This window comes from Phytophthora sojae (genome assembly GCF_000149755.1).
Source record: "Phytophthora sojae unplaced genomic scaffold PHYSOscaffold_9, whole genome shotgun sequence".
Taxonomy (NCBI): Eukaryota; Oomycota; class Peronosporomycetes; order Peronosporales; family Peronosporaceae; genus Phytophthora; species Phytophthora sojae.
Window position 1 is genome coordinate 1364766 of NW_009258123.1, and position 16001 is coordinate 1380766.

The window sequence follows — 16001 nt, forward strand, 5'->3', positions numbered from 1 at the left end:
CGCTTTTTTGTCGAGTCAACGTCACGACCTGCAACTTCAAATCCGGCAGCTTGAAGCTCTCGTTTGACAAGGCATAAACCAATCGGCCATCCAGCGCGCACCCCAGACATCGATCGAGTATGGCGACGACGCAGCAGCAGGAGAAGGTAGTGCGCAGCTACGTGCACTCCGGGTGCATCTACGTGGCGGAGATGCGCCGCCCCCGCGCCAAGAACGCCTTCAACGACGCGCTGTACCAGCAGCTGACGGCAGCACTGGACGAGTTCGAGGCCGACGACTCGCTGCAGGCCTTCGTGCTCACCGGCCACGGCGACTACTTCACCAGCGGCGCGGACGTGAAGGAGACGGCCGCCATCCTGGGCGACGGCACCATCCGCCCGCCCTCCAAGAGCCCGTCGCACGCCTTCATGCACAAGATGCTGGACTGCAAGAAGCTGCTGGTGGCGGCCGTCAATGGCCCGGCCATCGGCATCGGCGTGACGCTGCTCATGCACTGCGACCTCGTGTACGCAGCGGACAGCGCCACGTTATGGACGCCGTTCCTGCGCATCGGCGTCGTGCCGGAGTTCGCGTCGTCCTACACGTTCCCGCATCTGCTGGGCCCCACCGTGGCGAACAACCTGGTGATCCGCTCCAAGGTGTACAAGGCCCAGGAGGCGCTGGACGCCAAGATTGTGGGCGAGGTTTTCCCCACGAACGGCTTCCTGGAGACGGTGCTCGCGGAGCTGACGCCGCTGGTGACGAACCGCTTCAACCGCACCAGTCTTCCTGTGTACAAGTCGCTGCTGCGCCGTGAACGCGCACCGAAGATCCGCGAGGCGCTGTTCTACGAGTTCGAGCAGCTGGACCGGCGCGCGGCGTCTGGTGAGTTCCTGGCGACCGTGATGGAGCTCAAGAAGCAGTTCAAGACTAAAAGCGCCAGCAAGTTGTAAGTTGCCAGCGGAGTTCACTCGATAGTTGGCTATAACCGAAGTGACACGAGCTGTGTGGTACAAAACTGTTTGACTGTCGTAGATAATGGGCATGCTAATCTGCCAACGCGATAATTCCGCTTGACTCGTAGCAATGAATCAGTTGCAGCTTCTTGAGCTCGTCAATTGCTCGATTGCCTTCTTCAAAACTTGGACAGCTCTGTGGGAATAAACGAATGACATCGTATCGTTAGAAATGAAGTGGTAGCTGGAACGAGCATACGTCAACACTTCGTACATTGAGGAACGCCTTCAGGTCGACCGTTTTACGCGGTGTAGGCGGCAATTCAGTTGACGGCGTCGAAGGTGAATCGTTGCAAAGTTGTTGGTATAGTCGAGTCATGAGCGTTCCGATGCCCGGGGAAGGCGCAAGTGTCCGCAACAAGGAGTGCAGGCGAACACTGTTGGAGGTGATTTGGGGCGTGAGGTCTTCGACCATGCTCTTGAGCTGCAGCATCCAAATATCAGAGGGTAGAACAATCGCGTTAAGACCAAGGACAAGAGCATTAAAAGTCTCGATAATACGTACATGGGCCGTCTCTTCCAGCACTTCTTGCTTCTCCTCTTCGTATTGAGCCTTCAATGATTGTTTCTACGCAGATACAAACCAGACACCAGGTATTCAGCATTATAAGCCCCAACAAGAACGAGCCCAGTAGCAGCAACAAACATGCCCCAACTTACATCGATCTTCTCCTTAATCGCGTCTTGGGCTTCTTTCAGCAGCACGATTTCCTGTTCGAGATCGACAATCTCGTTCTGCGCGCGCTCCTCTTCAAGTCGCCGTCGTTCCTCTGGGCTCTGCTCCTCCTCCATAGTATTCTCGTTATCTCGGTTCTCGTTGTCCTTTTCCAGCGTAGCAAACACTTCCTGCAGTTGCCGGATCTCCGACGTAAAGTCATCCAGCTGCACCTTCAGCTGCGCTTCAAGGTGCTGCTTCTTGCTGGCCTTCTTCTGTAGAGCCTCCTCCCGACGCCGCTTAGCTCTTTCAGCCTTCATGTCCCTCTCCTTGGCGATCTCCTGGTCCAACGACTCCGTCTGGTCGTCCAGTTCCTTCAGCATGCGCGCGTACTCCTCCTGGATGTCTGTATTTCTGCTCTTGACCAGGTCCCGGAACTGCAACAAAGGCACACTCAAATGTCAGCACTCACGACGCTTAAATACGCAGCAGAATGGGTACAGTTCAGCGAGACGTACGCTCTCGGACTGACGCCGCAGCTCCTTCTCGAGGCGGGCCTTGGTGATCTCCAGCCGCTCCGTCGCCTCCGTCCCTTGGTCGTAGACCTCCTGGAACTTGTCCTCCAGCGTGAGCTTCTCGCTCTCCGGGTTGGCCGGCACCACCGCCAGCTTGGACGTCAGCAGCGGCATCCCGGACGCCGGCAGGTCCTGCTGCATGCGCCCCACGAACTTGCCCAGCAGCGCGTCCGTCGAGCGGAGCTGCACACGCAACGGAAAGCAGGGCAGACGTCAGTACGCAGCAGGAGCATAAACAGCCGTAGTATAGGAACAAGCAGACCTTGTCGCTGCATGCCGCCAGTTGCAGCACGCACTTGAGCAGCTCGCCGTGCACGTCCGTCATTGTCGGCGAGAGTTTTGACTTGCCTTCAGTAAAGAGCTAGTTTGGGTCGTGTACACTATTTGGTGTTCGACACGCAACATTTATTTTGCCTTGTCAAAGCAGCGCAAGATGCAGCAGCGTCCGCCGCCGCCTCGCTGGTCTCCGCCCGTGCCCCAGGCGCAATGGATGCCACCCCGCCCTGCGTTTGTGCCGCCATTTCCTCCGCCTGCTCGTGGAGTTCTGGGAGCACCGCGCTTCTATCCGCCGCCTCCGCGCCCTCCACGCGGCTACTTCCCTCGCTTCGTGCCTCCTCCTCGTCCTCCGCCTCCACGTCCTCCAGTCGCGGACCCAGAGCAGATCTGGCTGGAGGGATTTAGGCAGACACATTGCAACTCGGTCGACACTAAGAAGGCCGATGTAGATGGAGTTGACGAGCCTCCACTGCGATTGCTACGACGCCGAGTAGCGCGGGCTCAGAAGTTGGCGGAACAGCTGAAAGTGGCCGCAGCGGAATTGGCTGGCGTGGAGAAGCGACTTGTGTCATTGAGTACAGACTACGAGGAAGGTCGTCGAGCTGGTACGAGCTTAGACGCAGCCTCGAATGTGGAGGTGGCTCGGCTGAGAGTGCAAAGGGAACGGAAACTGGCCGTTTGCCAGTCACTGAAAAAGGAACTCGAAGCGATGAACGCGTCCTCAGGTCTCTTCTCTGAGCAACAGCTTGCAGTGATACGGCCATTTGCTGCAAGAGTCAACAAGAAAAAGGTGCGTAGTCATCGGGCTCGATTTCCACAGATAGACGTATTGACGTTGTGGAAGCTGACGGATGCTGGGGTGGTTGTGTGTAGGTTTATCGAAAGCGAGCTAAGCAGCAGCGCCGTGCTGAAGCAAGCATCCGTCGAGCTGTGGGCTCGAGCAAGAGCAAGGACGACGGCGCGGTACTGGACAACGAAAGCGAGCAAATGCCTGATACTGCTTTAAAACGTCCGGAAGTTAGGCAAGACGTTCAACAGGCAGAGGCGGATTCCAGGAAGCAGCATCAAGAGACCTACTTATCCGAATCACCACGCACTCCAAACCAGTCTCTCGACCCAGAGACCTTAACAATCGACACATTGATCGCCGTTCGACGAGCCTGGGACTCCTACATCGTTTTACCACAGACTCCTGGCGCATGTACGATTCCCCCGGTACGCAATGTTATGCCTACCATGCCATGCTGCCCATTATTAACTCCCTTGTGCTTTCAATCAACAGCATTTTGTCCCTCCTCCACCTGCGCCCTCTCCTCAATGGTCAATTTATGCCACCCCGAGTGCAAAGGCAAATGTTTGCTAGCCCAGTTCATGCTTAAGTGTGATGATACCAAGCAAATGCTTCATTTTACTTATCCTTCCCAGCACTCTCTTCTTCGTACATGCAACCTACTACGATGCTTAGATGCAGGCTGGATAAACTTACTCCTCGTCGTCGCCGGTCTCGTCGATCTCCACGAGGAGGTCGCCACCAAGCATATTGTCGCCAACGTCGGCGTGGATCGACACCACACGGCCGCTCACGGGGGCAGCCACAACGGTCTCCATCTTCATAGCACTCAGCACAAGCAGGGCATCGCCAGCCTTGACGTTCTCGCCCTTCTTCACACGAACATCGAGCACGACACCCGGCATCGGGGCGCCGACAGAGCCAGCCATGCCCGTAGCCTTCGGCTTGGCCACCGTCGACACACCAGCAGCCTCATCCTTGACCTTGATGACACGCTGGCGACCGTTGAGCTCGAAGATGATATCGCGCAGGCCATCCTTCTTGCTCACGCCACCAACAGCAATCAGCTTGATGAACACTGTCTTGCCATGCTCCATCTCGAGCTCGACCTCCGTGTCCACCTCCAAGCCCGTCAGGAACGTGCGCGTGTCCAGGAAGTGCATCGAGCCGTACTCGTCCTTGAACTTCATGAAGCCCGCGAAGACGTCCGGGTAGATAGCGTGCGAAATCACATCCACGTCGCGGATCTTGTCCGCGCCGTACTTCTCCTTCAGCTCCTTCTCAGCAGCCTCGAAGTCGTACGGCTCCATCTCCGCACCAGGACGGCCCTCGAACATCTCGTGGCCGTTCGGCAGCACCTTGCCCTTCAGCACACGCGAGCGCAGCGGCTCCGGGAAGCCATGGTGCGGGATACCCAGGTAGCCCTGGAAGTACTCCACGACCGACTTGGGGAACGATAGCGTCTCAGCCTGGTCGATCACCTCCTGCTCCGTCAACTTGTTCTGCACGATGAACTGGGCGAAGTCACCCACCACCTTGGAGGAAGGCGTCACCTTGATGATGTCTCCCAGAAGACGGTTAGCGGTAGCGTAAGCGCGCTTGATCGCGGGCCACTGGCCCGCAAGACCGAGCTGCTTCGACTGGAAGAGCAGGTTCGTGTACTGGCCGCCGGGCATCTCGTGGTTGTAGACATCGGCCGAACCAGACTTCTGGCCAGACTCGAACGGCGCGTACACGCCACGCATCGTCTCCCAGTAGTCGTTGATCTCCATGATGTCCTCGGACTTGACACGGGTGTCGTACTTGGAGCCCTTCAGCGCCGCGACAACCGCACCCATCGAGGGCTGCGACGTCGTACCCGACATAGCGTCCGAAGCAACATCGACAGCATCCGCACCAGCGTACGCGGCCTCAAGCAACGAGCTCACGCCCGTACCAGCCGTGTCGTGGGTGTGCACGTGGATCGGCAGGTCCGGGAACTCGTTGCGAATGGCGGAGATAAGGATCTGCGCAGCCTGGGGCTTGAGCAGGCCAGCCATATCCTTGATGGCAAGAACGTGGATGCCCTGCGCCACCAGCTGACGCACGAAGTCCAGGTAGTACTCGAGGTTGTACGGGCCACGCGTGGGGTCCGAAACATCGCCAGTGTAGCACATCGCAGCCTCAATGATACCGCCAGCAGCACCAACGGCGTCGATACCCAGCTTCATGTTCTCCAGGTAGTTCAGCGAGTCGAACACACGGAAAACATCCATGCCCGTAGCCTGGGCCTTCTCACAGAACTTGTACACAACGTTGTCCGGGTAGCTCGTGTAGCCGACGGCGTTGGCACCACGGAGCAGCATCTGGAACGGAATGTCGGGCACAGCCTCACGAAGAAGAGCGAGACGGTCCCAAGGGTCCTCGCGCAGGAAGCGCATGGATACATCGAAAGTGGCACCGCCCCACATCTCGAGCGAGAAAGCGTCACGCATGGCGATGGAAGTAGCAGGAGCAATAGCGAGCATGTCACGCGTGCGCATACGGGTAGCAAGCAGCGACTGGTGCGCATCGCGCCAAGTGGTGTCGGTCAGGAGTAGACCCTTCTTGGCACGCACCGCCTTGGCAAACGCCTCCGGACCCTGCTCGACGTAGATCTGGCGCAGAGACTTCTCGGTGGAAGCAGGAGGAGCCTCCAGGGTAGGAACGAGGGGGTCAACCTTGGACGGAGCGGGGCCAGTGGCACCCAGCGCCTTCTCGGGGCCGTTCACGATCGTGTTACCGATGTACTTGAGCATCTTCTGGCCACGGTTGGTCGACTTGGACGGCAGCAGCAGGTCCGGGTTCTTGGCGATGAAGCTCGTGTCCACAACACCCTTGATGAAGTCCGGGTGGTTCAGCACGTTGGTCAGGAAGCTCTTGTTGGTGGTCACACCACGCACACGGAACTCGGACAGCGCGCGCTTCAACTTGTGCGCACAGTCACCGCGGTCCAGAGCACGGGCGGTCACCTTGACCAGCAGGGAGTCGTAGTGAGGAGTGATGTGAGCGCCGACGAATCCAGGGCCGTCATCGAGACGGATGCCCATGCCACCGGGGCTACGGAACACCTCAATGACACCTGAGTCGGGCTGGAAGCCCGTGCTCGGATTCTCCGTGGTCACGCGGCACTGCATCGCATGGCCACGCGGCTTGATCTTGTCCTGGCTGAGACCAAGGTCCTCGAAGGTCTCGCCACCGGCGATACGGATCTGGCTCTGCACCAGGTCGATGCCGGTGATCTCCTCCGTGATCGTGTGCTCGACCTGGATACGCGGGTTCACTTCAATGAAGTAGTGGCGGCCCTGCTGGTCCACAAGGAACTCCACGGTACCCGCGTTGAGGTACTTGGCCGCACTGGTGAGACGCACCGCGTCGTCGATCATGGCCTTCTCGGTCTTGGGGTCCAGTCCCACGGCGGGGGCGGTCTCCAGCACCTTCTGGTGGCGACGCTGCACACTGCAGTCGCGGTGGAACAGGTGCACGACGTTGCCCTTGCCGTCACCGAGGATCTGCACCTCGATGTGGCGCGGGCGGTCCACGTAGCGCTCAATGAACACAGTGCCATCACCGAAGGCAGCCAGGGCCTCAGAGCTGGCACGCTCGAAGTTCTCCTCGAGCTCCTCAGCGCACGTGACGACGCGCATGCCGCGGCCGCCGCCTCCCATGCTGGCCTTGATGATGACGGGGTACCCGACGCCCGAGTCGATGAAGGCGCGCGCCTGCTCGAGCGTGTGGACGGGCCCGTCCGTGCCGGGCACGACGGGCACCTTCTGCTCGATGGCGATCTCGCGCGCGGCCGTCTTGTCACCGAAGCGGTGCAGGTTCTCGGGCGTGGGGCCCACGAACTTGATGCCGTTCTTGGCGCACTGCTCGGCGAAGCCCACGTTCTCGCTCAGGAAGCCGTAGCCCGGGTGGATGGCGTCGATGTTGTTCTCCTTGGCGATCTGGATGATGCTGTCGATGTCCAGGTAGGCGCCGACGGGGGACTTGCCGGCGCCCACGAGGAAGCTCTCGTCCGCCTTGTAGCGGTGCTGCGTGAAGCGGTCCTCCTTGGAGAAGATGCCCACGGTGCGCAGGCCCAGCTCGTTGCCGGCTCGCATGATGCGCGTGGCGATCTCGCCGCGGTTGGCGGCCATGAGCTTCTTGATGGTGCTGGCGTCGCGCGTCTGCTGCAGCCGCGTGAGGCTCGAGCCCACGCGGCGGCCGACAAGAAGGCGCTGCGAGCGGAGCATGGCGTTGGTCGGCTGATTGGCGGGGCGCGAGAGCCGAACGCAGAGGCGCAAGGGAGGCAGCGGAGAGGAGCTTGCGGGCCCTGGGCGGCGAGTTCGCGAATGAGCCTGAGGTGGCTGAGGCCGCAAAGGTAGCTGAGCTGCTGGGTAAGATACGTGTTGGTGTCGGCAGCCTCGATCGGTGACAGAGAGAGTGTCACGACCTTTGGGGGAAGCATACAAAGTTCAAGATGTCCGTAACCAGATGGGCCCGTTTGTGTGCGGCACATGGGATTCTGACGTGGCAAAGACCGGCCCGCCAGTCTCACTTCAAACGCGCGCGTTGCAGTCTGCACCGGCAGTGTTGGGTGCGTCTGGTTGTCGACGCAACGAGCCGCTGTCACTCGCGCGGACTGGAGGCTGAAGCACGTCGGTGTTGTGGTGGTTTGTCCGGCGCCCAGCTGGGCGAGTTGCCGCGGAAGGAGATGAGGCGGTGTAGCAACGCTGAAATCAACCTCCGCCAGGATGAGCATGCAACCTGCACTGTACCAGTTGGACCAGCGTGTAAACCCCCCCCACCGTGGCTTTGCTTGCTCGTGCCCTTTGAGGAGATGGGGATCGGCCAAGCAGAAACTCTGCTTGGTCCAGGGTTCGACGGTGTTCGCCCCCCGCCACGCTCGACCGGCGCTGAAGTTGCATCGAGCTTTCGAGGCCAGCAACATCTGCGATCTTGCGCTTCAACCCGCTACGACAAATCTCGCCATACACTCGAGCATCGTCGCTCGGGTTGGACTTGCGTATCTGCGTATCGCCTGAAGCCGCAATCGCTGAAACCAATCGGCGGGTGTTTGTGCTGAAAAGCCGTCCGGACTTCCATGCACTGTACAGTGTAGTTGAAGGTCATTGTTTTCATCATGTTATCACTGCTTCGCACCGTGAAATTCACCTGTATTCACGGTGAATATCTACCCACCGGAATGGATATACGTGTACTCATGCGCGCGCCCCGCGGATTCGTGGCCAAAGGGAGGGAATGCACACCGGCAACTTGCACCGTTCTTGCATCGGCATCCAATCAGCTCGATTATTAGAAAAAACAAAAACGAAGGACCATACAAAAGCGATCCATGGACACGTGCTGGGCATTGACGGGAAGTTTTCCGGTTCTGCGTCGGTGTACGAACTTTGGTACATGTACTGTAGGTGCAACTTGTATTGCGCTTTGCAGTTGTTTTGCTGTGTACAGTAGCAGGTACTAGTTTTACAGCCGCTATAAATCCAGCAAACCTCGTCTTGTACAATATCGCTTCTATTGCCAAAATCATTGCAAAGCACAAAACTTGTACATATTATTGGGGACCCGGGGGGTGGACCCGGGGGGCTTCGCAGTTCGAAGCTAACTTGTATGGATACCCTTACAGGGAAACGATGTACTCGGGCATCCCCTGCGCCTGCTTCGCAGCTGCAGCATCTGCCTAACCTGCCACTGGACAACCAAGTGTACCAAGTTTGATCGCTTATTTTCAAAGGCATTGCCAGTTCATATACATGTATCGTCACTCCAACGAATTGGCACTTCAACGCTTGGGTTTGACAAACCCACCGTGGTGATTCTACCTTCTCCTGCTCGTCGGATGAGGGCTCCACGGATTTAGTTTTAACTTTAGTTCTTTGTAGTTATTAATAGTAGAACAGTAATCAACAACGAGCTAATCAACGTAATTTCCTTCTTTCCTGCTACTGAAATGTGCGCTGATGCCCAGGCAGAATCCTGTATTGCTTAGATTGCAGTGTTGTGCTCGGAAACTTGCAGGTGACGATAAACAAGAAGAAAAAATTAGGGCTCCGCGAAGGCTGGGATAGGAGAATTTTGGTATAAACCCCTTCTTTTTATTTTTTTTTCTTATTAGCTACGGTTATCTCCTGCGCCTGCTTTGCAGCCGCAGCATCTGTCCGGAAATTTGCCAGTTCAAACTGTCTACCGGCAATGCTTTTATTAAACCTTGGTTGATATCTGTATAGAGCTTGTAGAAAAATCCACATTTCGTTCATACATATACTGATTCATACCAGTGTTGTCGGTAGTGTACCGGTTCGACCTTTCCACGTGAACCGGGGTCATACCAGTGTGATGAGTATCCTACCGGTGCGATCTACCACGCAGGGGGGCCCCGTGCGGCACCGGATTCATATCGGTTTCAATAAAATGTCGGATATAATCCGATATGGTCTGCGATAGCAGCACTAACGTTGCTTCCTATCCCAGTAAAACGTGCATTCGAATATTTAGCGCTGCCAGGATAACTGCTCAACCGAGCTTGCAGGATAACCCCATGAAGCTGGCAATTTGCTTCAAGTTTGATGAGTCAAAACTGATGTCTAGCAGATTTCGATCGCGTGCAGGAGTAGGATACACCGGGTGTTTGTCCTTCGCTTTGACGATGTCCGTCTGGGACTTCCTCTCGCACAGGAATCCGCGGCGTACAGCGACAACGTAGGAGCATTCAAACTCTGTTTGGTAAAACATGGTGCAGCCGCACACATATTTTGTCTGGGTCGCCTGAAGATCTAACAACAACAAAACTGTCAGCTTCAATTTGTCCAAGTGTGGTATTGCCAGTTATCGAGTATTAAACTGAACGTGCCGTATGCATGTAGCATTAGGATGATCTGAACTAATACCGGTAACAATGACTTGTGTCGAGATTCCGTAACCAGACCAGGTGACACATATATAGAGGGATGTGATTGGTCAAAAATAAGGCTTTGAAGTGCTTTTGCCAGAAGTTCGCACGGCGACGTATGGACCAAGGAGTCCTGGGAGTCCTGGAGCTTGAAAGTGCTCATACTTTTTACGTCTACACCTATTTTAATAGGTATTTAAAAGTGCATTCTCCTATATATTACCACCACTGGACTAGGTGCAATTCCTCCCCAGCAGCGGCACGATTGCCCTCTAGTAGGTGCGGACACTTAGACGCCGCTGCTGGGCACTTGTCCATCTCCTGCTGCTCGCATTGCCTCCCCGCTCTGGGACTCCGGACGAGCTCGTGCTCCTGTCCGCGTTTCTCGGCGACTGGACCACGAGCTGGCGCGTGTAACAATCTCAAATACAAAGCCCTCGCTACAATATGTCTTAGTTGAGCGCAACAAAAGTTCTCAGCCCGCCTCTGCTGCTGGCGGCGAGCAGACCAAAGACGTCGTATCCGCGCTCGCGACCTTGGTCATCTGACTCCAGGTGCCGTGCGTGGCAGCTCTTGGGCCCCAGTACCAGGACGACCGCCACTGCTCAGACCGGTTAGCACTGGGTCTACTGATTGAGCCTACCGATTGATAAAGTAGTTTTGACCACAGGGTCTGCTGTGACGGCTTGCGGTCTCGCCCAAATTGGCACCTGCTCCCGCCTAGATTGTGTTAAAACTCAGTTTTGGTTGGTCAAACTTAAGCTTTATTTTTCTCTTAATGCCCTCTAATAGACTAGTGCTCAGTCGTTGGCAAAAGGAGAAGTGAGATCTCTCCGAATGCCGTCAATCATCATCGCACGAGCGGTCGCCAACAGGGCGCTCCCTGATTGGCTAGTTATGTAGTCCTATGATTGGCTCTCCCTTAACCAATGGGAGAGCGCCTTAATGCCAGCGGGTACACTTTACCCTCAAGCCTTTACAGAGCCTTTACGGTCTCTCGGGAACCTCATTCTAACACTCCCACTAAGAGTTCACCGGTGGTAGTACGCTGTTGACACCTATCTTATCCCTCAAAAATGTAAATTGTTTAGTAGGAAGGGCCTCAGTCAAAATGTTTGCTGCCATGCTAGCTGTTGGGCAGTACTCAATTATCAGACGGCCTTCGTCTACTAGTCTCGTGTGAACAAATACTTTATCGCAATGTGCTTACTAGCCTTGGGGTTGCCTGGGTTCTTTGTGATACTGGTAGCAGACCTGCTATCACACCGGACTTACACAGGTTTCGCTTGAGGAAACCCCATTTCCGATAGCAAGTGCCATAACCATTCGCTTTCCTTTGCACCTTCGCTCAATGCGATAAGCTCTGCTTCTGCAGCTGATAGGGAAACACATCCTTGCTTACTACTGCACCAAGATATACTGCAGCCAGCCATCTTAATCACATATCCCGTGATTGTTTTACGTTCTTTTGATTGACACGCGAAGCTTGCGTCTGAGTACACCTTATACGTTACGTCCTTTGACTTTCCGTCAAGTAATAGACCGTACGTCGGCGTTCCTTTCAAGTATTTCAGTACTCTCCTAGCTGCTTCCCAATGGGTTTTATTGTAGCAGGACAAATACTTGCTCAATTCCCTCACTGCATTAGCAATATCTGGTCTAGTACCTCTCACTAGATTTTGCAGCGACCCAACCAAACCTCTGTAATCAAATTTCTGAGCTGTTATCTCATCCGCAGTCATCTTAGTTTCAGGTTCTAACTCAAGACCTGAGGTGTCGCTACAGCTGAGGTGCTCTCAATGTGATACTTCTTCAGTAGTTCCAATATATACTGATGTTGAGAGATGGACATTGTCCGTTCTTCTCTGTTTCTGCGGACTTCCATTTTGAGGATGTAGTGGACATCTCCCAAGTCTTTCATCTTAAATCTCATAGATAGCTCCGCTTTGACTTTGTTGATCAGTCGCATACTTTTCGATATGATCGTCAGGTCATCGACATATACAACGATGATGACCCAATCATCTCCCACTTTTTGTACATAGATGCAAAACTCCTTATTGCAACGTACAAAAACCATTGATGTGAGAAATTTATGCAGCACCTGATACCAAATTCTAGGAGCCTGCTTCAACCCATAGATGCTTTCCGCAGCTCACACACATAGCCCTCCTTCCCTGGTGCATGATAGCCCGGATGTCGTCTCATATATATGCGCTGGTCTCCATCCATGGTTCCATTCAAGAATACTGTGTGAACATCCACCTGGTGGATATGGCAATCTAGAATGGTGCCAATTGCTCAGACAAGGCGTAAGGACTCAAACCTCGACACTGGGGCGTATACCTCGTCTACACCAAATCCAAACTCTTGATGATTCTTTGAGCAACAAGTCGCGCTTTAAAACGTTCTATTACTCCATTAGCATGGTATTTTACCACAAGTACGGTAGTGCCTTTCTCCCAGGTGACAGCTTTACTAGCGTCCAAGTGCCGTTGTCTATTAGGGGATCGTACTCAAGATCAAGTGCACGTCGCCACTCTTTCCTATGTGGTCCTCGCAATGCTTCCTTAAGGTTTCGGGGTATTGGTATCTTATTCTGGAGAATTTCCAGGCCATTAACTTTGTCCATGTGGGTTTGGTAGCACACATAATCCCCAAATTTACCAGGCTTTTGTGTTTCACGGCGTGGTCTTTTAGCCGGCTTGGCTCCCACTGCCTCTACTAACCCTCGCTTTTGCTTAGATGCTCCCACTGTTTGGTCAGACACTTGTTCTGTATCTGGTTCTCCCACTGCTCGGGTTGGCCCTGAGCCTGGTTTAGTATCTCCCACTGGTGGGGTAGAGTCTGTATTCTCCACATTTTGTTCCTCCAAATGCACGCAACGCTATATCAGCCCCGTGTTGTGTGTCGAACATTACGTGCCTTGAGTATATGAACCGGTTGTTGTACAGATCCAAAAGCCGGTAACTCTTGTACTCGTCCGATATTCCCAAGAATCTGCACTTTATCCCTCGTGCAGATAATTTCTTATCTTTTCTTCGCTCTTTAGGTACATGCGCAAAGCATATACTTCCCCAAATGTGAAGGTCACGTATGTCTGGTGGTTAACCGTGCACCATTTCGTATGGGGTCTTATTACCCAGACGACTCATAGGCGTTCTGTTTTGCACATAGTTCATGTACATCAGTGCTTCTGGCCACCAACGATCAGCCATCTCAGCATCTTTAGTACACAGCGCACTTTGCTCATCTTAGTTTGGTGATCGCGTTCTGCCGCTCCATTTTCCTCTGGGCAGTATGCGTTTGACTTTTGAAATTTGATACCCTTGCTCTTGCAAAAGCTTTTAAAAGCTTGGTTCACAAACTTGGTTCCTCCATCTGACCTTATGCGTCGGATTTTAAACTTGCCTTCTCTCTCTAACTCCAGAAGCAACGTCTTACCTTTTTCATTTACTTCCCCTTTGTTGCGCAACACATAGGTCCAGCGCCAGGATGTTTGGTCGTCAATGATGCTCAAGAAGTACTAATGGTTCCCACAGTTCCATAGACTCCCATTGTTTTCATGGGTCCGTTTGTATCCATGTGGATGGTACTAATAGGTTGTTCATCTCTGGAACCCTTCAGATTTCGGTATGACATTCTTCTCATCTTCATTTCTGCACAAGTGGAACAGAAGAAGTTTATTTGTCTTAGCTTAGAGCCCTCAATATACGATATTCCTTTTACAAGCTGGTTACTCATTATCTCAATCAGTTTATCCTTATTTACGTGTCCTAGACGCACATGCCATTCTCTCATTAGGCTCTCAATTTTGGTTAGGCTTGGCATAGTCAATGGCTTAATTGGCGTAGCCTTAACAGCATTGCACATTCTCTGTCTTTCTTTTGTAGTACAGACTTGCACATAGTATGCCCCATTGAAAGACTTTGCTACAAATATTAACTTGTGCTTCCAAAGTATGAACTTGTACAGTCCGCTGTTACTTGCCACAATCTGATAACCTGCCCTTTTTTAGCCAAAACTCACTTAAGGTATTTGACTTAGCATGTGGTACTAGTGCTATATCACTAAACTGTACTGACTTAACTCCTGTTGGACTCATCAAAGACAACTTAACAGTACCAACAAATGTATTTCTCAGTTTAGAGCCCTGGTCAACTGTAAAAACGTAGTCTGAGTTGGGCTGCTTGCTCACGAAGACCAACTCGCTTGCAGTCAATCCATATCCGCATCCTGTATCCAAAACCCATGAGTTGCCCGTTAGCTCAGTGATAGGCACCAATAAAAAGGGATACAGTCGGCTTACCGTATCTTCCCCTTTTCTTCCAATTCCTCAGCGGCGGCTGTGACCTTGACGCTGTTGGCAGGCATGACAGTCTTACCGTCGAACTCGTCAATGTCGTCCTCACTGCCGCTCCCCGCAGAGCTGGAAACCACCGGAGAGTTAGGACACCACCGGAGAGTTAGGACTTCCCGTCGGCGTGACCGCAGTGTCGCTCGCCATCGGCTCATCCTCATCTTCATCCTTGGGCGGATCCTTTTCCGCCTTTTCCTTCGGCAGATCCTCATTCGCCTTCGACTTGTTAATGTTGAGGCGTTGAAGGACCGCAGCATCCACCGGGATCTCCTTCCTCTTGGGAGCCGGTTGCACCTTTTGCACACGTGCATGGTCCGTCTTCCGCACTTTGAGCGGGCGAGGCTCGCTGAAGATGTCTTTTCGACCGACGCCCTTGGCCATGTCCTCCTTTCTCATAGGACAATCCTTCTTGAAGTGGGGCCCAATCCCGTTCTTGTCGTTGTGCACGCCTTTGCAGTAGAAGCAGGCGTTCGGTTGCTCAACATCCGTCGGCAGCATCATCGTTTTGCGCTTGCCGGACTTCTTCATCGGTCCCTTCTTTGCGCCAGCCATTCCTCTGGCAGCGTAGTTGACTGGAATCTCAATCGGGGCTGAGTCGTCTTGCCCATCGCCTGAATCTCGGCCTTACTCTTGTTGCCGAAGATTGACTTCAACTTGGTCTCAATTTTCTCCAGGGTGAATTCCTCCTGCGAGAATGTGACGCTAGGTCCCCAAAGATGGTCCGGTAGCATCGCAAGCACCTTCCCAATCATCAGCTGACTTGGCAGCAAGTGCACACGCAGCGTTTCTTGCCCTTGGCGATTCAGCCGGTTTCTCACGTTGCGCAACTTCTGAAAGAGTTCGGCCACGGATTTGAAGTCCTCAGTCATGGTTTTCTCAAATTCCATGATCAACTCCACCATGCCCATGGCGTCGCTCTTCCCAAAGTCGACCTCAAGTTGCGCCCAAAACGCCGCAACCGTTTGTGCAGAGAGTGGCGTACTCAGTTGATTCATGTATGCATGAGGCAGGGTCCGGTTGAACATGTCCCTGATGTAGGAATCCACTTCGTCCAGCAGAGCCACCTCATACTCATGTTGATTGCGAGCATCATCCGTAGCATCTGGTCCCGGATCTGCGATATGGGCAGGACGCAGGAGCAAATCCTGGAACCCGTGACGGGGAGCAGCCCTTCCGACTTGAATCTCAGAGACCTTGCGGCTGTTGGTCTTGCCCACGAGATGTGCGACCACGGCGTCTTTCCATCGCTGGAAGTCGTTTGGGTTCCCATTGAACTTAAGGCCTTCGAAGGGAACTTGGGTGTCCTTGACCATCTTCGAGCACTCAGTACTTGAAATGTTAAAACTCAGTTTTGGTTGGTCAAACTTAAGCTTTATTTTTCTCTTAATGCCCTCTCATAGACTAGTGCTAAGTCGTTGGCAAAAGGAGAAGTGAGAT

The 16001-nt window shown here is 53.9% G+C and overlaps 5 protein-coding genes across 5 annotated transcripts; 2 read left to right on the top strand and 3 right to left on the bottom strand.

The window, feature by feature from the left end:
* Positions 1–119: 119 nt before the first annotated feature.
* On the top strand, positions 120–1007 carry PHYSODRAFT_361865 (hypothetical protein; the record flags this gene model as incomplete). Its single annotated transcript, XM_009536413.1, has 1 exon — positions 120–1007. The coding sequence occupies one exon, from the start codon at positions 120–122 to the stop codon at positions 930–932; it is 813 nt and encodes a 270-aa protein (XP_009534708.1). The 3' UTR covers positions 933–1007.
* Positions 1008–1026: 19 nt separating this feature from the next.
* On the bottom strand, positions 1027–2366 carry PHYSODRAFT_318374 (hypothetical protein; the record flags this gene model as incomplete). Its single annotated transcript, XM_009536414.1, has 5 exons — positions 1027–1131; positions 1210–1419; positions 1501–1563; positions 1656–2087; positions 2169–2366. The coding sequence occupies 5 exons, from the start codon at positions 2364–2366 to the stop codon at positions 1027–1029; spliced, it is 1008 nt and encodes a 335-aa protein (XP_009534709.1).
* Positions 2367–3099: 733 nt separating this feature from the next.
* On the top strand, positions 3100–3291 carry PHYSODRAFT_437010 (hypothetical protein; the record flags this gene model as incomplete). The annotated part of the gene is made up of 1 exon (XM_009536415.1): positions 3100–3291. A coding segment is annotated over one exon (192 nt), but the record flags the coding sequence as incomplete, so codon positions are not given.
* Positions 3292–3983: 692 nt separating this feature from the next.
* On the bottom strand, positions 3984–7544 carry PHYSODRAFT_523127 (putative carboxylase; the record flags this gene model as incomplete). The annotated part of the gene is made up of 2 exons (XM_009536416.1): positions 3984–7478; positions 7509–7544. 2 exons carry the CDS (start codon positions 7542–7544, stop codon positions 3984–3986), a joined length of 3531 nt encoding a protein of 1176 aa, XP_009534711.1.
* A 7679-nt stretch (positions 7545–15223) lies between these two features.
* PHYSODRAFT_402912 (hypothetical protein) lies at positions 15224–15772 on the bottom strand (the record flags this gene model as incomplete). The annotated part of the gene is made up of 2 exons (XM_009536417.1): positions 15224–15424; positions 15524–15772. Coding segments are annotated over 2 exons (450 nt in total), but the record flags the coding sequence as incomplete, so codon positions are not given.
* Between the last annotated feature and the right edge of the window lie 229 nt (positions 15773–16001).